The 27,939-nt window shown below is 37.2% G+C and overlaps 1 protein-coding gene across 1 annotated transcript; it reads left to right on the top strand.

Annotated features, from left to right (window-relative positions):
* The first annotated feature begins 1,673 nt into the window (after positions 1-1,673).
* On the top strand, positions 1,674-26,598 carry LOC128983251 (deoxyhypusine hydroxylase). The gene is made up of 4 exons (XM_054402486.1): positions 1,674-2,312; positions 10,607-10,930; positions 17,737-17,858; positions 26,340-26,598. Exons 1-4 carry the CDS (start codon positions 2,033-2,035, stop codon positions 26,520-26,522), a joined length of 909 nt encoding a protein of 302 aa, XP_054258461.1. The 5' UTR covers positions 1,674-2,032; the 3' UTR covers positions 26,523-26,598.
* The last annotated feature ends 1,341 nt before the right edge of the window (positions 26,599-27,939 follow it).

The raw sequence follows: 27,939 nt of genomic DNA, 5'->3' as shown, positions 1-27,939 counted from the left end.
ATTAAATTTTTTCAACTTAGCGGTTCTAGCGGCGAACGCTGGCACTACAAGATATGTTAGCCTTAGTCCCTCCCGTGTGCCCCACCGGGCAATCGGTGGTACGGCTAGCGAAACGGCACACGGAAGATTTCTCAGGTGCCGTTTGACGTCACTAACTGCTGACATCTGACATCACTTTGAGGGAACACCAATACCGCAACGATACGGTATTGAGCCATTGGCCTCGGTGGTGTAATGGATAGCGTTGCGGGCTGATAAACCGAAAGTATCGGGTTCAAATCCCGCCGGCGGCACTAACTTTTTATCAGCAATTTTTTTCACATCAGCAAGTTTGGTTGGTTTGGATAGGTTATGACAGTTATTTTATAATTGAAAAATTATAAAATTGAATTTTAGGCATTTATAATTTTATTTTATTAACAAAACTATTTTTTTTTATTAGTAAACCTTTATTCGATTTTTCCATTATCAGCACGTTTGGTTAGGTTATGAAAGTTTAATTTAATAATAGAAAATTATAAAATTGTCTGTTTCTTCAGACGCAGCAGTTAGTGACGTCAAACGGCACCTGAGAAATCTTCCGTGTGCCCCACCGGTACAGCTAGAGCTAACTAAGGATAGCGCTGGGTTCACAACGATATGGTAGGCATTCGGTTAAATATCGAGCTTGTTTTCTACCGGATGACAGACATCGACTTTTTAGACGAGACCTTCAGACCTAGACCACCGACCTACGGCTGTTCAACGTATCGTTGCGGTCACTGAGCTAGCGGTAATGGTGTTCGCTCGAGCAGTGGTGGGTGGTGGTGGGCGGTGGCGGTCTGTCGGCAAGGGTTAATCTTTTACGAATCGGCTCTGGCTCACCGGCTGTCTCATGGTGGAAGTAAACTATTGCCTTGGTGCCTTCTGCTGCAGCTGCTCCTAGCTCATATGTCTGTCGTCAAACGTCATAATGTGGCCTTGACGACGGAAGGCCATAATTTAATTCACAATCAGTGAGAGTGAATGCAAATAAATAAGTACAACATAATATCTGAACCTGGCATAAAATTTGCCAATGAAAATGTTTATTATCCAATTACAGTAAGGCTAATAACCAGCATGATGAATATATAAGAACTTAAATTACGGAGGAATTTTAAAATTAATATTCCAGTAACTTGCGCAATTAACGCCAGATAAATTACCGCCCCCCCCCCGCCCCTTACTTTTAAAAGCGTTTAGATGCCTTGTTTTTTTGTTGGTGCCTTTGCAGGCACCATGAAACTGATCAAAAGGAACAAAGTTGGAATAAATTAAATAACATAATTAAATCAAATATGTTCCTCTTCTTTTAGGCTAGTGCTAGTAGTTTTTGTTGTCTCTGTCCTCTTTCTTCTGTCTGTCGGTGTAGGTTGGTTTGGTTTTTTTTACAATCTGTCTTACATTAAACAATAACATTGATACGATGACATTTTTATAAATAAAATAAAAAATTGGAAAACATGAGTTAGCAGCTAAACTCGTTTGTTCACGTTTTGGTTGGTTGGTTGCGCTCGCAATGGAAGCCAATCGATTTACGATATTCGATATAGTAGTTGTTTTCATACTACGATGATCGATACTTAACCGTATGCCTACCATATCGTTGTGAACCCAGCGCTATCCGCTAACTAAAATGTAAACAAGAAAAAAGGTTTTGGCCGTTTTAACTTTAAGGTTATGTTTAATTTCAGTTTACACATACAGTAGGGAGTAGGCCTACAAACGAAACAAGTACACTGAACTGACTGTAGGCCAGGCTACTGTCTGCTATCGTTCTTTCTTGTCTCTGTCACTGACACTTTCACGGTCAACTGTCAAGTCAGTGTTAGATCACACTAGTAGTATAGTTAGTTATTAGTTTTACTAAGTTTTTTTTTTATTTAGGTGTTCTTTCTTTATCGTGGTCTTCTGTTTACACTTAACGTTGACCTAGGCCAATACCTTCCATCCCTATTAGGCACCTAACTTTCACATCCCACATTTAAATCATCTTCAGAATAGGTCTAATATGTTGTCAGTTCCAGAAGATAAAATAAATGCAATTGGTCGTGTTCTGAACGACCCAAAAAGGCCTCTAAAGGAAAGATTCAGAGCATTATTCACGTTAAAGAATATTGGAGGAAACACTTCAATAGGTTATATTAAAGATTGTTTTATGGACCCATCGGCACTTCTAAAACATGAATTAGCATATTGTCTTGGGCAAATGCGAGATAAGGAAGCTTTACCAATTTTGCTACAGATACTTGAAGATAAATCTCAAGAAGCTATTGTAAGACATGAAGCAGGTAAGCTTAACTTATGTTAGTTGGTAAAAGATGTGGCTTCGGCTTGTTAGTTAAGGCCCGCCGAACATTGAAGCGAGGCGAAGTGCAGGCGGGAGCGAGGACTATTTCGTGTCACCACACATTGAAGCGAGGCGGATAGAGGTTTCCTAGCTTTGGTCGTACTTTCGGGAGTAGAGGACGATTTTTTTATGTTACCTGATTCTGATTGTGAGTTGAATAGTTTAGTTTTAGCCTACTCTTAAGTATTCCCTATCCGAAAAACGTAAAAATGTTTTTGCAAATGTGATTAGGCTACATAAAAAAAGATTAAGCCATGGAGAGAATGTTTTAACTACGGTAACTGAACTGCCAGACCGGTCTATTAGAGAATATTTTTGTGTGAACAAACAACAGTTTGATGATTTCCATAATTTTATTGAAAGTGGCATTAGCGAAAAGGAATGCAATGCTCAACAACATAAGTTATAGCCATCTGAATTCAATGCTCCATTCCTATATCGGTTATAATTCCGTATAGGTGCCTCCAAATGAATTTTTAATTTTGATATCTTACTTTATAGTTTTTTACCTCCTGAATCCAAATATAGATCTACCATTATTTTTCACAGCTGATGGATATTTCTCAAGATATCGCCGTAATAATATACAACATTACAATAAACAAGGTAGGATGGATGACATTTACAAGTGGAATGAACTATGGGTTAAGTAAACCAACAGCTGATTGTTTTCAATCATAGTCAAGCAAATGTAAGTGTCAACTTTAATTAGCTAACTCTGATTCTGCAATATGAAAATCACCTGATTAAGTTACACTTTTCACTTTCTAAGACCAATAAGTTATTAATGTATTATTGTTACCAGTATTTTATCCTTATTGATACCGGTACATTATTGATTTATATTTCGCCGTTTAGAAATTACATAATAAAATGGTGCTATTCTAACATAACCTAACCTAACCAAACCTCTAGAATGTAAGCAAACTCCTTTTGATGTCAGAAAAGGCATGTCAGGGTGGTAGGTCGTGCTTTATGTGAATTGGCGACTGCATTAAGTCCTTTGAAGGTAGGTTAGATTAGGTAAGTTAAAGTTTAGGAAATAATGTATCGAGTTGTTAGTTTATGTTGCCTGCAGACTGTTTTTGTAAAATTAAAATCCTGAGAAAAACACTTCAAATTACTTTTTCAAAAATGCTTGCATTTTTGAAATAGTACCTTCCTAATCTAACCTAACTTCAAAACACTTAATGCAGTCACCAATTCACATACAGCACGACCTACCACCCTGACATGCCTAAACAAGAACTACACAAGTAATTAGTCTACCAGTCCATCTATATCTCCATAATGTGACGAAATTCCTATTATAGAGAACATGTTATTTGACTACAAGAATCACTTGAAATGTTATCCATCCTATCTTGTTTATTGTAATGTTAAGTATGTTTTTACGGTGATATCTTGATAAATATTCATCAGCGGTGAAAAATAATGGTATATTTGAATTCAGGAGGTAAAAAACTATAAAGTAAGATATCAAAATTAAAAATTCGTTTGGAGGCACCTATACGGAATAAATACCCTTATATCTTTCACTCACAAAACACTAGAAAACCAACGCAGGCGCAAGCAAAGTGCAGGAAAACTGTATTCCAACTACAACGCTGCGGAGGCCTGACAGAGGCTGCAGCTGTGCTGCCTCTGCTCAATGTGCGGTGCTCCATTTAAACACGTGTATTGCAGAATCATCCTTGCCTTACCTGCACCTCACCTCGCCCCAATGTGCGACGGGTCTAAAGCAGGAAACCCACTAGGCCCAATAGTCTGTGGCCTACCACTCCTTTCTGGCTCCGAAGCCTACTGCCCTTTTTTTAGGTAATAACCCTTTGGTCTGTCGGACTCAGCAACCAAAGATGAATACCTAGGCCTAACTTACTAAATAGTCGTGAGGAGTTATTTGTGCAGCCACGTTGTTTTTGTACTAACTATTTTAAGTTTTAGCCTAACTATTTTTGTATGGTGTGTTTTCACCTGGTGTTAAAGAAGTCCAAAACAATAACTTAATTATGTTAATATCCAAACCTTTAAATAATTGTTCCTTGTATGGGGAGCATACAAATTCAGCGCTCGTTGGGGATTTTGTCTAGTTTTTCAAACACACAATTTTTTTTCCTAGGACGCTAGGCATGAGCCTGGGATTGTTTTTCACATTACTTCAGGCATTATCACTTAGATAAAATCCATTGGTGACTTGGCGGGGATCGAACCCTGGACCTCAGGGACTGAAGTCCCACGCTCTAACCACTAAGTACGCCAGCTCGCTCCCCATACCACGTTGAATATACCGGTTCTCAAACACACAATAACTTAGGCCTACCACCTGATATTATAGGCCATTTATCAAACTTTTCGGTACTTTGGTAAAAACTTATACAAAAGCCACTTATTTTACAGCGTGCTGCGGTATTTAGGCCTAAGTTATGTAAGTTTGGGTTATCATAAATTTGTTTTGAAGGACTTTCCTCGTTTCGTTATGAATCAAACGATACCTGATGAGTCGTAGGCTACTTTCTTATGAATACCCAACCTAACATAACCGCCACAGTGCGCTGTATTAGGGTGGCCTCCGTATAATACCAAAGTAAGTTACAAATTCACTCTTTTTCCCCATATTGTCCTTCCTGTTGTCAAAACTCCCTAACTGCTTTAATTAAAAGTTCGTCTACACTCATATCACACATGAAGCTTGACAGTGAAAGACTAAAGCTTAGTGGCTATATTAGCAAACGGAAGGAGAAGGGACGGAATGGTACGAAAAGGATCAGAGCGGACAAATGGGTTACAGTTCCTTTTTAGCCTTGCAAAGCAATTTTGAGGGAAGGCAACGGAGACTGAAAGGAACAGAAGGCGAAGGAATAGTGGGTTTCCTGCTTAAAAAGAGTTATTCATATCTGTGTACAGTAGGCCTACCGGTACTTGTGAGTACAGTTCTGCAGAGAACCTGTGATACATTGTCTGATTAATTAGGCCTAATCATAGGCCTATATATCAACTTTAACCCTCCAACTGGCAGCGCGACTATAGGAGTCGCTGTAGGTGGTTTCTGTAGTGGCAGCGACTATAATAGTCACGTTTTGCAAGACTTTGGTTAAATCCAATTAAATGATTTCGATTGTAAAATGGAATAAGTTAACTGTTATACCTTTAGAAAGATAAGATTCTAAACTTACACTTTGTTACATAGATGAACTTGATCTCAAAATATGATCACTGTAATTAGGCACTAAGGTGAACAAAAATTTCAGTTGCACCATGTACAAAACTGCCAAACATGGTTATTTTCAAAAAAATATCGAGGGATATTTTTTGTCTACAAAGAAACGAGTGGTACCACTGCAATAAGGAAGAATTTTCTTATAAGTTATTATGGTACAAACATAATTTTGATATAATTACCTACATATGATCTCACAACAACAAAAACAAATCAATCAATCTTTACGTGTTCGTGAAGTGTCAGAGCGACTAAAATAGCCGCAGTCGTAAAACACGTTTTATTCACTAAAATATATAATTATCCATATGATAAATTATCTCATTTGAAAGTCCATGAAATTCCGTATATATTTGATTGTTTTATATTGCGCCACTGGGGCTGAAGTTATCAGCTATTACTTTTCGATTTACATCATTAACCTTTCAATCTTACAACGGCTGCTATTTTTGACTCATTGAGCTCAAATTTACAGTATTGTATTCTACTAATAGGCCTAAAGACCAATTTGATGTGACCTATGCTTACATTTATAATTTTTTCCCGACTTGTAGCTTAAACAGCCCTGTGGAGACACAGTCTTGACTTATTTATTTCCTTGCACTTCTAGGGATAGCATAGGGCCTCGACGAACACTCTCCAGTGGTCCCTTTGGTTGGCCAGCTCCTTTGCCTAGCCCATGTCATACCCTGACTCTGTAACTCCCTCTCCACAGTCCGCCTCCACATGGTTCTTGATCTGCCCTTTCTTCTGTTTCCTTGAGGATTCCATTCCAGGGCTTGTCTTGGGACTATCTTCGCTAGAGATTACTTCAGGCTACCACACCCTGAGAATGGTTCGTAAACATATATTAACACAAGTCTGCAGTTTGCGTATGCTCAAGTTTGTCACCCTCCATGTCTCACTGCCGTAGGCCTAAAGGACTTCCTCAGAGACTTTTTAGTTTGAGTTCAAGATTCTGAGTTTAGTTTTCCTCTTATTTCAGAGCTTCTCCAAACTGTCCTCAGCAGGGCAAATGCCACGCTTGCCTTGTTCAAGCGATTTTCAATGTCCAGATCAGTAGGCCTACCTCCTCCTTCAGTCAGCATTTGCTTAGATAACAAAATTCATTGGCCTGCTCAAAATCATCCTTGCCCGTTCTGAGGGGAGTGTTGTTCCGGTTATTTAACCTCATTTCCTTGGTTTTCTGGCATTTATTTTGAAGCCCACCTGCTGTGGTTCTACTCTTAGGTCGTTTAGTCTAGCTTCTATATCTCTGAAGCTTTGGGCCATAATGCAAAGATTATCAGCAAAATCCAGGTCTTCAAGCCTTGAATTGATCTCCTACAGGATTAACCCGTTACGGTTCATCGCTTCCTTCATTACTAGGTCTAGAGTCATAAGAAAGAGAATAGATGATAATAAACATTCTTGTTAGACTCCGGAGTTACAGGTTATTGGCTCTGACAAAGACTTGCAGTGCTCTACTTTGCAGGAGTAACTCTCATACGTGGCTTTTACAAGCCTTTTCACCTTTGGAGGCACTCCGAAAACCTTCATTGCTTTCCACATATTCTGTCTGTTTTGATCGAGTCAAAAGCTTTCTCAAAGTCAATGAAGACCAGATACAATGCAGCTTAATGTTCTAAAAACTGCTCCAGAATTATTCTCAATGTAGTTACACGATCAACATCAGATTTGTTCTGCCGTAATTCCGCTTGTTCCTTTCTAATTTGTTCTTTTCGGCTGTTTGGTTCTATTTAAAATAATCAAGCAAGGATTTTACTACAAACAGGAAGAGCATTATACCCCTCCAGTTGTTGCAGTTGGAGAGATCACCCTACTTAGGAAGCTTTATCAAGACACCTTTTTTCTATTCATCTGGTATTCTTTCTGAATTCCATATACTGACCAAAAGAGGATGTAAAATGTGGATTGATAGAACTGATTCTACTTTAAAGGCTTCAGCTGGGATGTTATCGATGCCGGGTGCTTTTCCGGGTTTTATTTCTCGTACTGCCTCCTTTTTTCTAACCCTGGCGGTTCTATAGATACTCTGGGATATGGGATTACTCTTTATTTCCCTATTTCTTCATAATTCTTATTTACTTCTATACCTCCTGCAACATTCAGGACTTCTTGAAAGTATGCATGCCATCTCCTAATTTGTCCTTGTTCTGAGGTAAGAATTTACCCTTCCTTATCCTCAACTGGTTTAACCCGTCTAAAATGTTTCCCTGCAAGCTGTTTAATGATCTTATACAATTCTCTGGAGTTTCCAACATCGGCTGCTGTTTGAGCTTCTGCTGCCAACTGGTTAATGAAGTCCCTCTTAGCACGTCCCAATCTTCTTTCAACTCTATGGTTTGCTTCATTGTATTCTCTCAGGGCTTCCTTAAATGGTGATAGTATGCCTTTCGTCTTCTTGTGCGGCTGTTATTCAACACTGCTTTCCTATGCCGCCCTTCCATCAAGATATTCCATGATTCCTCTGTTATCCACTCTTAACGCCTTACATCATCTTGGAAGCCTAAATACTCTTCACATTGTCTCCTTAAGTGTATTCCTTATGTTTCTCCATTGGCTTTCTGTGTCCTCCTTGTGCAGCCAGTAACTCCTGAAATCCATTCCTTAGTTCTATTGTAAAGCGTTCCTTTACTTCTCGATTCTTGAGCTTGCTGGTGTCAAAATGTCTTTTTCCTCCAAATGTCTTTCCAAATTTAACTGCAGAAATCTTAAGACGTATTGTTGCAATCAGAGATGGTGGTGATCACTTCCTATATGGGCTCCTCTCTTATTTCTCACATCCATTAGAGATCGCCTTCATTTTCGGTTTGTTGCAAAGTGGTCTGTCTGATTTTCTGTATGTTGGTCGGGAGACACCCGTGAAACCTTGTTACATGTTTTGTATGGGAAAATTTTCCCTGGAATAACCAAGTTGAATTCTGTACATGTTTCTACAAGTCATTCCCCATTCTCACTCACAATGCCAACTCTATGCTTGCCCATAATTAACTCTCTCTCGGCATTTTCACTCCCCATTTTAGCATTAAAGTCTCCCATCAAAAATATTATGTCTGTGGTTATTGAGGTTATTGTAAATGATTTCTTTGAGTTTTATTTCAAAAACATATGTTTTGTAATTATTTGGTACCTTTTCATTCATAGATGTTATATTTTCTTACTAGCAGAGTACCTGTACTTCGTTAAATGTTAAATGTTAAATTATGGTCCATGGCTCATTTTAAAATTGTCAGATTTTGTTTAATGATCAATAAAATTAAAGCCAAACATTTACTGAGTAATTTGAGACCAGAAAGAACTCGGTGACGTATTAACAACCCGAGTTATAAATCTTTTAATACAAATATATTTCTAAAAAGTTAAATTTAATATTGTTCTGAGGTTTGTAGCAGGTCTTTAACTCGTCTGATTTTAATGATCAAGAGCTCAAATGAAAGCCCTTACATTACTGAATATTTTAAGCCTAGAACGAACTACAAGCGTTAATAAGAACTGAAGATATAAGAAAAATAATTTTAAAAAAAATATCAAACTACGAAACGTCCATAAGAAATGTATGGTGCAGAGTTTTCTTTTGTATATATCTTCTAAATGAATAAAGATATTTAAAAACGGATTTCGGCATTGAAATCAGTGTAAAAATGTAGTTGGTAATGATGTGTCACAACACTATCATTACATTGAAAAAAAATTATCTATGTCCAATATGGCGGATCCAAGATGGCGGCCAAAAACATGTTCCCTATCAAAATGAAGTACTAACCACTCAATAAATACAGGCGGTGGTCCCAAGTCAATATCTCGAAAAATGTGCATAACAAATACATGTGAAATATGTTTTTTTAATTTGTCCAATGTTGAAAAAAGCCGCCATTTTAAATTGTGATTTTAGTGGTTTTCTCGTGCACCGATTTTTGGCAACTTTTAGTATGTCATTCTGCAAACCCAACTCTACAAAATAAAACCATAAAACGTTTTCTTGCAATTTTTTTAAGGTCATATCCTATATTTACCCGACTAATGGTAGAGAACCGGTTTAAGAAAATTGGATCTTTTAATTTACGGTATGCTATAGTATAGCACATCTACCATAGCCATAATGTTCTACCACTGCACCTAAACAATAGAAAAAAAGTAAAGTTTGCATTGTATATCACAGCTTTTTGTTGCTAGTTGGTTCATAATTGATAAAAAAATTATGCTGCAACCTGTTGGTAAACCTTATAACTTTTTAATGCTATTTAATATCATAGAACCAACTTGTATAGTTGAAACAGCTGACAAAATTCTTTAATTCCTTTTAATTATGAATACTCATAAGGTTATCATGGGAAACTTTAGAGCCACTGGGGTGGAGCCCGAAAGGATTTTTGAGATAGAATATGTCTATATATTAATCGGGAATGTGAGCTATCACCATACCAAATTTCAGCCCAATCCAACCAGTAGTTAATGTTTGATTGATCTTCAAATAAACAAAGACAAACATTCACATTTATAATATTAGTAGGACTAATGTAATAAATCTTATAAAATGGTCATTTATGGTATTCATTTATCACTGTTCAACCACATATATCTCTCTTTTTGACATTTCTTAGTGCAACACTGAGATGGCCGTAGAAGTCATCTTTACTTTCATTATCAGTTGTCTCGGTTGGGGCATAGCACTGAATAATAGTGATGGGTCTCACTCTGGAGTGGAACCTGGCTATTATAATCCTGTCAGATACTGGTCGCCATGATAAAAAGCTTTTCTTGGCATCTTTTCACATCAATATCCCCGCACCACTTCCATGCGCCTCCCCCTCTTCTCTTCCAGAATAAAGCAGCTTCCTTCTTCCAGCTGTGTTTCCCCATAGCCTGTCCATATAGTTTCACTGATTTCTAGGATTTCTAATCCATATCTGTTCAACTTAGCAACCTCTTATTAGCTATTGAGTAACTACTCGTAAATCACTTCACTGTTTAGGCTACATTGTTTTCCCTTGCTAATGAAATTTATGTCTCCTTAGCTGAAGCTGTTGGAGCGATAGCACCAATTGGAGATAACCAAATCAGAGAAACTTTAAAAAAATATAGTCAAGATACTGTTGTAGAAGTGGCAGAAACATGCCAGCTTGCCCTTCAAAGGATAAGTTGGTTTGAGAAAAACTGTGATAATGACTGTGTATCTCCCTACAACTCTGTGGATCCAACACCACCGAGTCAAGAGGAGGATGTAACTCGTTTGAGAGCAATCTTATTGGATGAAAACGAGAGTCTGTTTGAAAGATATCGAGCCATGTTTGCGTTGAGAAACCTCAATTCAGATGCAAGCATCTCGGCCTTATGTGATGGTAATGTTAGTAACTAGGCTACGTTAATCGCACATTTGATCATTAGGGTACCTACTATATATTTATATAGAGTTAAATTTTTTTCTATAGGAAGAGCAGTTACCTACAGTGGGTGTTCTCAATAGGAAACACATTAATTTATATACAAACATGATGATGTATTTTACAGTCACTGGCCACTTTGACCATCACAAAGAAATAAATTTCATTTCATTATTACAGTATTATGAAATACTTTTTAAATATAAGCTAGGCCTACATAAAAATATAATATGTATAGAACATTATATATTGCCAAACTCTATTATGTTTAGGGTGTCCACCGACCGGGAAAACCGGGAATTATGCGTGAATTTTGTATCTAACCGGGAACTTTTTACCGCGATCGGGCATGAGGACGATGACGTATCCGTGACCGCGGGAGACGACGATGACGTTTCCGTGACCGCGGGAGACGACGATGACGTTTCCGTGACCGCGGGAGACGACGATGACGTTTCCGTGACCGCGGGAGACGACGATGACATTTCCGTGACCGCGGGAGACGACGATGACGTTTCCGTGACCGCGGGAGATGACGATGACGTTCCCGTTACCGCGGGAGACGACGGCGACGATCCCGTGACCGCGGGAGACGACGGCGACGATCCCGTGACCGCGGGAGACGACGGCGACGATCCCGTGACCGCGGGAGACGACGGCGACGATCCCGTGACCGCGGGAGACGACGGCGACGATCCCATGACCGCGGGAGACGACGGCGACGTTTTCGTAACCGCGGGAGACGATGACGACGTTTCCGTGACCGCGAGAAACGACGATGACATTTCCGCGACCGCGAGAAACGACGATAGCGTTTCCGCGACCGCGGGAAACGACGATAGCGTTTCCGTGACCGCGGGAAACGACGATGGCGTTTTCGTGACCACGGGAAACGACGATGACATTTCCGTAACCGCGGGAGACGATGACGACGTTTCCGTGACCGCGGGAGACGACGATGACATTTCCGTGACCGCGAGAAACGACGATAGTGTTTCCGTGACCACGGGAGACAATGATGATATTTCCGTGATCCCGGGAGACTACGATGACGTTTTCGTGACCGCGGGAGACGACGATGACATTTCCTTAACCGCGGGAGACGACGATGACATTTCCTTAACCGCGGGAGACGACGATGACGTTTTCGTGACTGCGTGTGACGACGATAACGTTTCCGTGACTTCGGGAGACGAAGATGACGTTTCCGTGATCGCGCATGCGCACGATGACGTTTCCCTGACCACGTGAGACGATGATGTTGTCCAAACGGCCGCGTTTAGTGATTTTGCCGCGATAACGCATGCGGACGATGACGATTCTGTGACCGCGGGAAACGATGTTGACGTTTCCATGACCGCGGGTGACGATGACGATGTTTCCGTGATCGCGGAAGTCGACGATGACGTTTCCGTGACCGCGGGAGACGACGATGAAGTTTCCGTGATCGCGGGTGACGATGACGACGTTTCCGTGACCGCGGGAGACGACGATGACATTTCCGTGACCGCGGGAGACGACGATGACGTTTCCGTGACTTCGGGAGACAGTGGTGATGTTTCTGTTACTGAGTGAGATATTCAGGATTTTTCAGTTATCGCAGAAAATGATGATGGTGTCTCTACGACTGTGTTAGATGATTACAACATAACCTCGAGTTTGGCTTGACCAACAATTTCAAAATGGCACACTTATAGAAAGTTTTTTTATTATTTTTTGGTAATATCTTCACCTTTAACGTGGTACGAGGTATTAGCCTGTCCTACGTACGGGAATTCAGTAGTCAGTTAAAACCGTGTACAATTCAGATCTGTTCACATGTAGCAGGAATATAAAAAGTAAACACGCTACGCTAGTAAAGCTAATGACGTAATTGTCAATGTTTATTATCCATACCGTTATCAGTTCTATCCTTGATAATTACCCAACCTCATTGAATAAATGTACATCGTAATTTCCCATATTAGTTAATTTCAACTACAATATATTCATAGTTGAAATAAAAGTGATATTTTCACGTTTGGGGGCGCTGATATAGGTGCCCCCAAACGTAACCACAACTGAACCCGATTTCATAAAAGGATGGTTTGTCTAATTGCAGTATCCAATGATGATATTTCCGTGATCCCGGGAGACTACGATGACGTTTTCGTGACCGCGGGAGACGACGATGACATTTCCTTAACCGCGGGAGACGACGATGACATTTCCTTAACCGCGGGAGACGACGATGACGTTTTCGTGACTGCGTGTGACGACGATAACGTTTCCGTGACTTCGGGAGACGAAGATGACGTTTCCGTGATCGCGCATGCGCACGATGACGTTTCCCTGACCACGTGAGACGATGATGTTGTCCAAACGGCCGCGTTTAGTGATTTTGCCGCGATAACGCATGCGGACGATGACGATTCTGTGACCGCGGGAAACGATGTTGACGTTTCCATGACCGCGGGTGACGATGACGATGTTTCCGTGATCGCGGAAGTCGACGATGACGTTTCCGTGACCGCGGGAGACGACGATGAAGTTTCCGTGACTTCGGGAGACAGTGGTGATGTTTCTGTTACTGAGTGAGATATTCAGGATTTTTCAGTTATCGCAGAAAATGATGATGGTGTCTCTACGACTGTGTTAGATGATTACAACATAACCTCGAGTTTGGCTTGACCAACAATTTCAAAATGGCACACTTATAGAAAGTTTTTTTTTTATTTTTTTGTAATATCTTCACCTTTAACGTGGTACGAGGTATTAGCCTGTCCTACGTACGGGAATTCAGTAGTCAGTTAAAACCGTGTACAATTCAGATCTGTTCACATGTAGCAGGAATATAAAAAGTAAACACGCTACGCTAGTAAAGCTAATGACGTAATTGTCAATGTTTATTATCCATACCGTTATCAGTTCTATCCTTGATAATTACCCAACCTCATTGAATAAATGTACATCGTAATTTCCCATATTAGTTAATTTCAACTACAATATATTCATAGTTGAAATAAAAGTGATATTTTCACGTTTGGGGGCGCTGATATAGGTGCCCCCAAACGTAACCACAACTGAACCCGATTTCATAAAAGGATGGTTTGTCTAATTGCAGTATCCTAGGTCAATACAATGTTGACGTTGTATTCAATCTATGTCATCCATCTGTTTATCTTTGTATAAAACCCGGCTGAGGTTGTGGTGGTAATTTAAAATCGTGATTCCTGATTATTCTTGATCTTCTTTTCATGACATCAATATTTCCAGGCCTAATCCAATTAAAGTTAAAGCAGACAAACATTAATTGTAAACAAAAAGCTACCATGAAGAATTAAAACATGTAAACATTGTTATTTTTCCATCCTTTCCTTGAAAAGTAGAGTAGTAAAATAATTTGCATTTATCCTTTTTTATTAAGACTCGTGTACAGAGCCTCGATTTGTACTGTGGTTTAATTAACTTTGGTCTAAACTATTTTAAACTGTGGTCTAATTATCTCTACTAATCTTACTTATTTCCTATAATAAATGACAAAATAAGAGTAAATAAAATAACCTCATAGTTCCATAGTTTATATTTAACCAGCTGTTAGTTAAAACAAATTATATTGCTCTAAACAAATCGAAGATTACAAAGATTGCTTTAAAAAAATAGTTTGAACATCCTAGTATTTTACTATGTATAATTTAATTAATATGTCATCCTCTTATAGAAGAATTGAACGTATCAGTGATTAGTATTACACATAGTATAAATAAGTCAACCCTAAGTATGTCTTTACATTTTTATCCAAATGCTGAATTTGTGACACAAAAGCTGAATGTTTACAGCTGTTATGTTAAGCACATTATTTTATGACAAAAGCTAGTTTAGAATCTTAGCATCGGCTGCTAGACTTTAAATTAATTAATTAAAAAAATTAAAACTTAATTTCTAAAAAACTGGGACCCTAAACTAAAATTATGGCTTCGACATTCCCTAGTTTTCAAAATTATCTTTCTTTCAACACAAAAATCATGAAAATCCGTCGAGTCTTTGATTCAGAATCGTGAAATAAAAAAACACTGTTTCGTTTTAATATTATAGATTTATTTAATGTGTTTAGAAGGGTTTAAAACATAAATTGGCTACGTACAATTTTTGTAATTTAGCATTATTATTTCTGTAGGCCACTTGGAAAACAACCCATTACTTCAAAATTATACTATATGAAAGTACATAAACCATATAGGGTATGGGTTGGTGTAGTAATCCTTCAGAAAATTTGGTAAAATTGAAATGATCAATATTAAGAATCTATTTTTCATGTGTCTGTACAGAGATTCGATACATTTTGGTATCAACATATCATATCACTATTTTTAGGAAGTAATTAATAAATTGCAGGTTTAAGGATTAGTTTTTAACTTTTTTATTATTTAATCAGTAATATATAAAAATTTAATACTTGTGTCAGGCAATATTACAGCAATCATAATTTTTTTTTCTTAACTGAGAATGCTCTTTACGATAACTAAAATAGCGAGCTGTGTTAGCGCTAAAACAGCATTGCGGGAGTTGGCGCAAAACACGTTGGAATTTTTTTTACTCATGGATTACTCATGAATTTTTTCTGGTTGGCCTGGTGGACACCCTGTTTGTCATGTGCTAAAACTGTTAGCAAAGAGTAAATTTACACAAAAAACAACTATCAGAACTACTTAGGGATTAGGATTATTAATTTGTTTGTATAATGACTATAGGCGTCATTCACCTTTGGATCTTATGATGATTGGAGTGTCCAATCGAAATCGATCACCACTTACCATCTTTTTTGTATATTTACCGTCTTGTGAGTAACAGTATGAGCATAAATGAGTGATAATTTTGAAACATGCGTTTTCAGGAAAAGCACTTTGAAAATTTTTTGTTCCGTTTTTTGAAACTTTAATTATTGTTTTATTTCATTAACATTTTAAGTTTCATAAAATGTCCATGGTAATGTAATATCTTTGGTGATTTATTAATAGAGCATCTTTGATGAAAAAACACAAAATTTTGTCACTCGACCATCACGGACATAAAACTGAATATTAAAAATAGTTATTATTATTTTTATAACTATGTTTTGCTATAAATTAATTTACTTTTAGCGCCATTATACAATAAAGAGCTCAATAAGCTTTTGATATGTTTGGTCTTTCTAGAAAAAAAAAAACTCAAAAAATTGAAAAAAAAACCAATAAAATCATTTTAAGTTTGTATAACTCCGAAAAAACTTACCTGAGACCCGAAAAATTGTTATGTTTTTATAGAGGTGTGCTTCTTTTGTGTATAAAACATTGAAATATGGTGATATTTTAATTTTTGAAATTTTTATGTTAGAAATCATAAACGTGATGGTCAGGGACAAGCGGTACGGTCGTGAATTGTCTGGAACAATCTAAATCTTTCTAAACAATCCTTCAATTATTCTGTAAGTTATAATAAAAATATGTGTTTCAATTGAACTAAACTGTTCAATTTACAATAATATTTAAGTTATTGTCACAACCAAACACAGTATAATCCATAAGGCTGGATTGGTCGTGAAAAAACCCACGATGGTCGTGAAACTTTGCTCAAGACATTACGTGTTATTTGGCTCTGTTCTGGCAGTAGCCCTGCACCTCATGTTCGAGGATACAAAGTGGACTTCTAGGTTAATCTAGCAATTGAAATATCTTATAAACACCATATATACTTCATCAAATGACTGTGTACAGTCATGGACACACCAAAATTACAAAAAACACAAACTTGCCTATTTATTAATCTTGTAATTCACTCTTTCAACTCTAAACGGCCGGCACTACAATCCTGACGTACACTCCAAACTAGTCTGTAAAACCAACTGATTCCATCGACGCCAGGCTTGCCACTGTCGTGCTCCAAAGTTGAAAATTTTTCCCTAATGGTCGTGACGTCAAATCGAGGGACAGACCTATTTAGTTATGGTACAATCAGTTTATAATGAAAACAAAATTATCATATGCTCCTTTTTCGTAAGTTTAATAACAATTGATGTAATAAAAATATGAAATTATGTATTTCGGCATGAATAATTATTCCAAAAACAGCATGAAAGTTGCAAAATGTAGGCCCTACCCTAGGAACACGTGAGGGTCGTGAGTTTTGAGATTTTAAAAATACGAAAAAAATACCTAGAACGTATTTAAAGCCAAATAATTGTGTGTAACATGTTGCCCCCGCCCCAAAAAATATTAAAACACATAATGATAAACTACATATTCAGTATCTACGAAGTAAAAGGCCAGGGATATAAAAACGTACGTTTCAAAGTTTTCACTCAAATATGTGTTTAAGCAAATTTTCATCAAACTTGGTCCAAAATTACTCAAGTTATCATGTTCACGGACGTATCTATATCAGTGGTAAAATAAATTAGCTCGTTTTAGCAATATTAATCCAAGCAATATTTGTGTTGGGACAAGTGGCATCTCCCAGTAGTGTACAGTAGTCAGTTAGTCTGGGCGCGCGGACCCTTGCGTACTAGCCGCGCTGAGAATAACGGCTCGCTCACCCCCACAGCCTCGCTGAACAACCCCAGAGAGCCGTTTGGGCCAGATGTTTTTAGAAATGAGCAATAAACACTCCCCTCTACACCTTCCGCCCTAGCGCAGCCGCGCGCCCAGACTAGCTGCGACTACTGTAACTGCTCTGACTGGTGCTCTAGAAGACTCATCACAGCATGTGGTGGTGTATGTATATTAAAAGATCAGCTTTACATTGTGCAGGCCTGAAGAGTGGAGGTGCCCTGATGAGACATGAGGTAGCGTTTGTGTTGGGACAAGTGGCATCTCCCAGTAGTGTAACTGCTCTGACTGCAGCACTAGGAGACTCATCACAGCATGAAATGGTATTGAATTTATCAAACCTTATAATTATGATTGTTATTAAATTTATTACTTACTATATGGAACATATTTTTGTAACAAATCAGTACTACCATAGCCGCCGTCTAATACAAGGCCGCAGCGAGACAAAATTGGCATCACCGCTGTCCTGTCAAACTGAAACAGCTGTTGCACTAATTTATAATGGACAGTATAGGAAATGTTTATGTTTACGATTTTGTTATTTCTGTTATTACCATGGCAATAGGCATGGCGTTACCACATACCCATGCTGCGGCCTTGTGCTAGTGGAGGCTATGGTTACCACCCCTTAGTGTACAAATAAAATATAAATCAAAACTTAATATTTTTACTGAACTGTAACAATTTATGTTTGATGTTGTGGCTAGTTAAAACAAATTATTTCCAATATTTAGGGATACCCACCAAAATTTGTAATACCTACTTAAAACGGCAAAAAGGGTTAAGCTGTGAATTCATCTACCAAAGATTAAAAGTTGACTGGGCTGCTTTCCTATCCCCATTCATCAAAACTTTCAATGACAGAATTGTAGTTTATTCTCTATGACCTCTTTTAAATCATTGATTCTTCATAATTTTGGATAGAGATGAATCGATACCCAAATTTATTGATTTGTAATACCGACACTGATAGGCCTACCTGACAGATTGATGCCAATTTTTTTGTTTTTTTTGTTTACCAAACCATAATTTTTAGAGAAATGCAACAAAAGATAAGCCAACAGGAACAATGTCATGTACATTATGTTATATCCCCACTTTACATCCTAGGACTCAAAGGCTCTACCCTGGAAATGTTTTACACATTAATTCAGACTAGTTTTAGAGGGTAAAGGCATTATCAATTATCACATAGATAAAATCCATTTGTGATTGGCGGGATATGAACCCGGGATCTCAGGCTTTAAAGCCCGAGCTCTACGACTAGACCAGCTTGCTCCCCTATATCATATGAATGAATATATATATGTCTGAATGAATAAAGCATTCTTGAGTTGTAGGAACAGCTCGACCAGATCTGCATACACTAAAGCAAGAAACACATTAAACTCGGCCATAAGAAGCGCAAAAAAGCGGTACTTCTCAAGTCAATTAAAGAATAAGGACCCAAAACGTTTTTGGTCATCGTTGAGAAGCAATGGCGTACTGGGCTCGATCAGAGAAAATGAGTGTACCTTCTCTCCTGAGGACTTGAATAAATTTTTCTCCACAATGGGCAGCAAAGGTTGTTTAGACAGGAGCAGGATTGAGTTCTACGCTGAGAACCTAAGTAGCCAAGTGAAGAATAAATTTGTCCCTGACTACTGGCATTTTTCCCAGTGCCTGAAAACAGAGTATTATAATTCCGCTATCAAAAAAGACCAATGCTTCATGTGTTTCTGATTTCAGACCCATTTCAATTCTTCCAGTGCTTTCCAAAATATTGGAAAAAGTGATTGGAGAGCCATTAGTCTCGTATCTTGAGTCAGAGGAAATTCTTCCTAAAACACAGTCAGGTTTTCGAAGGGGGTTCAGCACTAGTTCAGTTCTTCTGAATGTCATCGATGAATTGATTTGTGCAAGAGATAGAAATTGGGGTAGTATTGTAACTGGATTGGACTTTTCACAGGCATTCGATTCAGTTAGTTTCGATTTTGTGTTAGCCAAACTGAGTTTTTACCAATTTGATAGTCGATCTGTGCAGTGGTTTTCCTCCTATATCCGTAATAGGTCACAACAAACTCGAGTTAATGATTAGGTTTCACATTTGTCCGGGGTTCCCCAGGGCAGTTGCTTAGGTCCTATCCTCTTCCTGATGTACACTGCCGACCTTGAGTCACAGCTTAGTCACTGCTCTGTCCATTCTTACGCCGACGACTCGCACCTTGTTTTATCTTACCCTTTGGCTGAGTTTCCTGAAGCAGTCACCTGCATGAATAGCGACTTGATAAGTGTTAATAAATGGTCTAATGATCATGGTCTTCAGCTGAATCCTGACAAGTGTTCTGTTTTAAGAATCGTAAACTACTCTGTGCAAAGCCAAGACAACAAGGATACCGATTGTGAAGTTCTTCTAAATGATAAGCCGTTGCCTGTTAGCGATTCATTAAAATTCCTTGGTGTCAAATTGGACTCTAGGCTCAATTTTTCTGAACATGTGAGACACATCTGTAAAACTGTTGTTGCTAAATTACGATTATTTAATAGGTTTAGGTTTGTTCTACCAATGTCAACCAAACTTGAAATAGTTCGTGCTATAATTCTTCCAACTATTTATTATGTTCTTCCCTCTTTTGGTAACAGCCTTACTCAAGAGAATATAAATATTCTCACAAGACTTCAGAACAGTGCTCTGAGATTTGTCTTCAACTTAAAAAGGTCGGATCATGTCAGCGAGTATAGGTCAAGGGCAAACATCTTGACAGTTAAACAATGCTGTGACCTTCAAACCGTTCTCATTGTTCATAAAACTTTGTTAACGGAGTGTCCCCAATACATCAGAAGGAAACTGGTTTTCAGGTCTGAGGTGAGCGTTCGCCTCACTCGGCAGGAAGGCTTGCTACACTTGCCACGGGTCAGAACGGAATTCGGGAAGAAAGCCTATTCTTACTTTGGGCCCCAAGCCTACAATGCCCTTCCAACTGACCTCAAATCAGTAAACCTCTCTAGGTTTAAAAGGGGTTTGAAAGATTTATTTTATGCCAATAATAATTATAGTCCAGGCAAATTAGATCAAATTTAGGGTGTGCTCCCCAAAAAATCGTCTAAAGCTGGAAAGTGTTTTAATACCTTTTGGGGGTCCCAAATAAGACATATTTTCACTTATAACTCCTAAAAAACGAATCCTAAGGAAAATGTTGTTTGAAGGTGTCTTTTAGTGCATTAAATTCTGCGTCGATTGGTGTTAAATACGTCGAAATCGGCCGAGCCGTTTAGCCGCTGTAGCTTTTCAAAGTTGGGATATTTTCATCAACATGGCCAAAAGGTTGATTATTTGACCAGTTTTCGGCTTACAACTCCTAAACGACGCATGCTATACAAAAATGCACCTGTAGTTAGTTAGGAAAACACAAAATTCTGCGTATAATGTTTTTTTTATTAATCAATAACGGCAATTGATTGTTACTTACTTCGTATGGTCGCCATTTCATTGAAAAAAGTATTAAAGTTAAAGCTGGGAAATTTTACTAAAATTGGTAACAACATAGATCCGCCACCATTTAACTTGCCCAAGCGTGCTTCCAATGTAAACGCAGCCTTAAATGGATTATAAATTATTAGATAGTGGTTTATTCCATGATGGTCATCCAGAGGTTTATCTAATAAGGTGTGATGAGAGTAAGACACCCTATGTAATTTTAAGTCCAATATTGTTGTCTGAGGTTCCGAAAATTCTAGGATTCATATCCCAACCACCCATTATATACGATCTATCCCTGTATTCATCTTTCAGATTTTGGCCTACATCCCCTAACGCATGTTATAAAAAAATGTTCCTGTAGTAGTTTCCTGTAGAGCATAAACGTCTGCGTAGAATGTTTTCCAATTCATTAAGATCGGCTTCACCATTTAACCGCTATTGATTGTTAACACTAGATCAGATGCTTGTCAAGTTTCCGAAGTTTAAAATCTTACCATTGAAATCTGGTAAACAACCAGCCTAATTACCAAAAACATAGGGGATATGGCAGTGAATCTATCCACTAGTGTGACGTCATGGATCCTGCAGCATGGCCTATGAACAAGTAAGTGCTCATGAGAGCAACATCTAAAAATAGTAAATTGTTTTGCAAGTGAAATACCTTTGTACTCGACTAAAACAAAAGTGGATGGTTTGGCTTGCTGACCACCTTTTAGCGAATTTCCCATATAGGGAATAAGCTATTACCGTAGTACTCATGGTAAGACCTGGACGCGGGACCGATTTTTTTTTTCGTTTTGAGGTCCCTAGAGGTCAAAAACACCATCCGTTCAAATTCATATATATATATATATATATTTATATATTTATATATTTATATATATATATATATATGTGTCCGTCAGCACGATAACTCGAGCAAAAATGATCCGATTTTGATGAAATTTGGTACAAACGTGTAAACCTACGTTTATTCGAACGAGTTCGCGATCCAGCATGATCGGACCATGGGAACGGGTGTTTACGGGGGGTTTTATGGGGTAAAAATAGGTTTTTCCCATTTTTGACCCAAAAAACATAAAATTTAGCAATTTATTTCCAAACCATTTTGTAGAGCTTCAAAAAACAAATAATTTAGTATATTGAAGCGTTATTATGCGCCTAATGGTTACGGAGAAAATTCCAAAAAATTGTAAATTTAAAATTCCCATGTTATTCTTATGGAGAATGAGTAAACTGTTGTAGTTTGCTTGTTTATAAACATATTTTGATCAAATTTGGAAAATGTTTTTATTTCTTACTAACTATTAACATTTTACAAAAAAAAACAGTTTTACCCTCCCTGATGCAGCAAACCTAAGTACTTGTTAAACTAATTCTATTTAAATCGGGAATAAATGTTATATTTTTAAGTAGACATTTCAGTGTAAATCCAATCAGTCAAATGGAAATTCGCTTAGTCTGCAGGTTTGCTGCGGCGGGGGTATTTTACAGTTTGGATGAATTTTTTGCAGAACATAATTGTTATGGTAAAATTGTTATCTAGTTCTTACTTAGTCCCTAGTTAACTGTTACCTAGTCTTTCAATCACTTTGTTTAAGTATCTTACTTTTTGTTTCTGTATATAGTTCTGTTTTTTTTTTCAAATTATTTTTAACTATTTTCTTGTTGTCTTTGTTATATTTAGTGAAGATTCCATGTTATACTATCTAGAATCGATGGCCCTTTTTGGCACCTTTTAGCGAATTTCCCTATAGGGAAGTAGCTATTACCGTAGGTCTCATGGTAAGACTTAGGCCCGGGACCGGTTTACTTTTTCATTTTGATGTCCCCAGAGGCCAAAAACACCATTCGTTCAAATTTTTATATATGTATATATATATATATATAGATTTATATATATATGTGTCTGTGAACACGATAACTTGAGTAATTTTTTTCCGATTTTGATGAAATTTGGTTTGAAGGTGTAAGGCGGGATAAACTTGAATGAGTTCGCGATCCAGCATGATCGGACCATGGGAACAGGGTTTTATGGGGGGTTTTATGGGGTAAAAATTGGTTTTTCTCACTTTTGACCCTCAAAACACAAAATTTCCCAATTTTTCTCTAAACCTTCTTAAAGAGCTTAAAAAAACAAACAATTCAGTATATCAAAGTGTTTTTGTACGGTTATTGGTTACGGAAAAATCTAAAAAAATTGTAAATTTAAAATTCCCATGTTATTCTTATGGAGAATATTGTAAAATGTTGTAGTTTGCTTGTTTATGGATATCTTTTGATCAAACTTGGCAAATATATTCATTTTCTACTAATCAATAATTATTTTACTTAAAACACACACTTTATTAGTTTCCTTGTAGGAGCAAACCTAGGTACTCGTTAAACCTAATGTTATTTAAATAGATCGATTGAAAATCAATTCAGCCAAATGGAAATTCGCTTAGACGGCAGGTTTGCTGCGGCGGGGGTATTTTTATTAACGAGGTCTATTGTAACATCTGTTATTTAATGACCAATAAATATTTATGATTTATGATTCATCTTACTGTGGAGAGCTTTTCCGAGATAGGGGAATCAATGATGGGGATCCAGCCCGATGGTTCGCTGGCAGGCCCATCGCAGTGAATGCTACCCATCAAATGAAGGGATATTGTGGGATCACCTCTTCAACATATTATCAGCAAGTTGACAATATAAACTCCACGGATACGGTGGGATCAAAAAGAAATTCATCAAATGGTTTCAGTGTCACGACCCATTTACTGAAAATAGTTCGCTCATGTCAATCAGCTCAGCAGTTATCCAATATGATAGCTTCAACGCGAGATATGTATAAAGCATAATGAAAAGGCACAGCTTGCCAGAAAATCGTAAATAGGCAAGCCTATAATGACCATAAACTGTGCAGAATAAAAGGAAGTGGTGACCTTAATTGCGAGCTGTGATGGCACCAGGAAGATTAAAGAAGAATTTGCCCCCCTCAGTCAGCCCGTGATATTCCACAATAAATCCAAGCCTCATTTTTGAATCATACTTTGGATTAAAAATAGGTCCGCACCCACTAGCGCAGTTTGATGAAGAAAGCGTGATGTAGAAAAGTCGAAAATCTATTCATGTAGCCTAAAACTACTCATGCTGTTTACTCCAATCAATGTAGATCTCGCTGTGTTCTGACGGGTTACAACGCTTGGCGAAGTTGCAGAAGCAGGTTGGCCCTATACATGGTTGGGAGCAGAAAATATCCAAATCAAGTGAAGGTTGGTCTCTTCTAGAAGACACTTTCAAACTAATTTTGACATTGATTCTAACAAAAGGGGCTGCTCATCCACCAATCCTTTAGAGCTCATTTAAAAGTGTACTTAATTCAGAGAGATAGGTATGGAAAATTAACGCCAATGGGTTAACTCCCATTGATACGGTTAATCCAACGGTTCGACAAGAGCTTCTCAACTCCGTCTACCTATCTCGACTATCGTGTACATGTTAAAAAAGGTTTACATTATCTTGCTCCTTTTGAAATGCAGGGATATAATGCACTACTGTCTGAAAGACTTAGGGGCACGATTATCTCAATTCTATATCTGACGAAAAAGATGGATGGTACCGAATATCACCATTTGTGGCAAGACCAATAAGAGCAAAGAATGAATTCTTAAGATTCCAATGATGAGAAGTAGAAAACTTATATGGTAAAATCTACGAAAACTCCCAATTGTTTTTTATTATAGGCTAAATACATAGTAAAACTATGTACATCTGTCCCATTATCATATTTCGCTTATTAAGCTAAAAATAAAATTTTTGCTATATTTAATAAAATCTTTCTCGTTGTAATATCTTATTATATATTAGAATTGCTTAACACCCTTTTGGAGTGTCCATAGATGGGATCGTATAAATGGGAGCTTAGAACGAATCCTAGAATTTTTGTAACCCCAGATAACAATATTAGATTTAATATTACATAGGGGGTCTTGCTACCCTTCCCTTCACACATTCTTGGATAAACCTCTGGACGATAACCATGGAATAAACCACTAACTAGTAATTCATAATCATAATTCTACGCCGAATTTTGTGTTTTTCCAAACTAACTACAGGTGCATTTTTGTATAGCATGCGTCGTTTAGGAGTTGTAAGCCGAAAACTGGTCAAATAATCAACCTTTTGCCCATGTTGATGAAAATATCCCAACTTTGAAAAGCTACAGCGGCTAAACGGCTCGGCCGATTTCGACGTATTTAACACCAATCGACGCAGAATTTAATGCACTAAAAGACACCTTCAAACAACATTTTCCTTAGGATTCGTTATTTAAGAGTTATAAGCGAAAAACTGAAAAAAGTGCAAAATTTTCATAGTTTTTCGACTCCCAAAACTTAAGCAGACGTCAGAATCCGTCGCAAACTCACAGGAGTCTTATTTGGGACCCCCAAAAGGTATTAAAACACTTTCCAGCTTTAGACGATTTTTCGGGGAGCATATGTCTAATTTGCCTGGGCTATTAGCCAGTTGATCTAAAATGTATTATTGCAATATGTCTTGTATAAGCTGACCAATTACGTTAAGTGTTTTGACAACAGTTGTATTGAAAAACAAAGAACTGTACTTTGATGCTGGCTCAATAAAGACGTTTTTCATTTCATTTAATTTCATATGGTTGTACTATCATTTAATTCAAATACCCTGCCGCAGCAAACCTGCAGACTAAGCGAATTTCCATTTGCCTGATTGAATTTCCATTAAAATATCTCTCTAAAAAGACATATTCATTCTCAATAGGCCTACCTAAATAACATTAGTTTAACGAGTACTTAGGTTTGCTACTTCAGAGAAGGAAAAAGGTAATTGTAAGTCAAATTTTAATTGTATAGGATAAAATTATGCGTATAGTATAGGATAAAATAATTTTGGAGATAGTAAAAAAAAATTGAATTTGAAATTCCCATGTTATTCTTATGGGGAATAAATAAACTGGTGTAGTTTGCTTGTTTATGGATATATTTTAATAAAATTCGGCAATTTTTGTTTATTTCATACTAAGCTATCAACATTTAAATAACAAACCCACCTCAATACCTTCCCTGTAGCAGCAATCCTAGCTACTCATTAAAATTATTTTTTTAATAGGAATTAAATCTAATAATTTTAAGGAAATATTTTACCAGGGATCCAACCAGGTGTATGGAAATTCTCTTATTCTGCAGGTTTGCTGCGGCAGGCGTATTTAAATTGTTTTATGAGTTAGAACTAGGCTCCAAGGACTCACTATGTTAACATAATTTTATCCTCAAATGATTTATTATAGTCTCTTAACTGTTTTCCTTCCATGTCGTAGGTGAGACATGAGTGTGCTGAGGCTCTAGGGGCTGTGGCCTCGGATGAATGCTTCACAATCCTCAGACAATACTTAACCGATGAGAAGCGAGTCGTTCGAGAGAGTTGTGAAATTGCTCTGGACATGTGCGAGTATGAAAACAGCCCCGAGTTCCAATATGCTAACACACTACTAAAGGTTTGACAAATCAAACATACAAATTGTATACTTTTTTTGTTCAAATAAAAACATTTTTAAAATAAAAGCTTTTTACACTTTACAGCCATATGTTATAACCAGTTTACCTTGTAATTTTTTCGGCTGACTAGATAGTTCTCAATCCATTCCTTGGTAGCTGCATTTCTTCTTTTATACGAATTTCCTTCTAAGAAGCCATTACCGATGACACCGTTGGTGTACCTAAACCTGGGACCAGGTTTACTTTTTTTTATTTTGACGTCCTCTGAAGCCAAAAACACCATTCGTACCAATTTTTCATATACGAATCTCAAATCAACAAGTATTAATAAGGAAATCACAAAATAAAAAGATCGATGCATTAGTAAAAGAACAATTTAAATAATTTATTTTTGTATTTATTTATTTATTATTGAATTATTTCATTCTTTTTAGAGCATTTGAAGTCGGTTGTATTTTTTTACAAAAATAAATTATTTCATGATTTTTAGTGACTGTATAATTTGTTATATATTAATTACTTAAAGTTTTTTGATAAGCAAAACTGTTTGAAACAATCAAAAGTGCCACAGAACAATCATTATTTTAAAACTGCTTGAGTCACCTGTGCAGGTTACATAATCAATGGGCATTAAAAATTTTTGGATTTTCAAAAAAAAAAAGTTGTCCATTACATTAGGCCTAATGAACAACTAAATGTCTTTCCTAGAGACATTGAAATTCCAGACATCATCGTTTCCTGCAATTGGTGTACTTCTACATTATAAAACGAAATACAGTAAGGTCCCAAGAACAATAAGAATTGTTCCAATTTTGGAACAATAAGAAAGTTATTCCTCAGCCACCAGCACTAAAAAATCTCTTAAAAGTAGAAAATTGGTTGTTATCACGTACAGTATAATACCTTTGAAAAATACGTATATGATTAGTTCAGCTAAAAGTGGTGTAAGGGGTAGGTGGTTTTGTTTGCTCAAGATGTAGTCGAAATTGCAAATCAGCTTCCCATTTCCGAAGCAGGCATAACATTATTGACAGTGAAGAATATTAATAAACATTCCACATCTTCAAATGCATGTTTAGTAATTAAAATATTTAACACTTTTAAGACGATTGACGATTATGCAATCTCACACATCTTATGTCGTTTAAGAAATAATCGCATCTAATTTATATTTGGACCTCTTACGAATACTTTGGTTTTCACAATACACCTTAAATTTTCAATATCATACAGCTATTCACTATGTTTTTATAAGTCAGAACATTCAATAGGTACTCAAAACTAAACAAAAAACAAAATAAATGTTGAATATTTGAGGTTTTCAGCATTTTTTACCAAACAAATATTTTTCTTAAACATAATGCTATATATGGTACCAAATAGAAACTCTCCTGGTTATTTTGGTGATGGAACCACGCTGAT

The sequence above is a fragment of the Macrosteles quadrilineatus genome, unplaced genomic scaffold (genome assembly GCF_028750875.1).
Source record: "Macrosteles quadrilineatus isolate MER2022 unplaced genomic scaffold, UCM_ALF_1.0 Scaffold_1__1_contigs__length_201487025, whole genome shotgun sequence".
Lineage (NCBI taxonomy): Eukaryota > Metazoa > Arthropoda > Insecta > Hemiptera > Cicadellidae > Macrosteles > Macrosteles quadrilineatus.
This window is presented reverse-complemented; position numbering and strand designations above follow the sequence as displayed.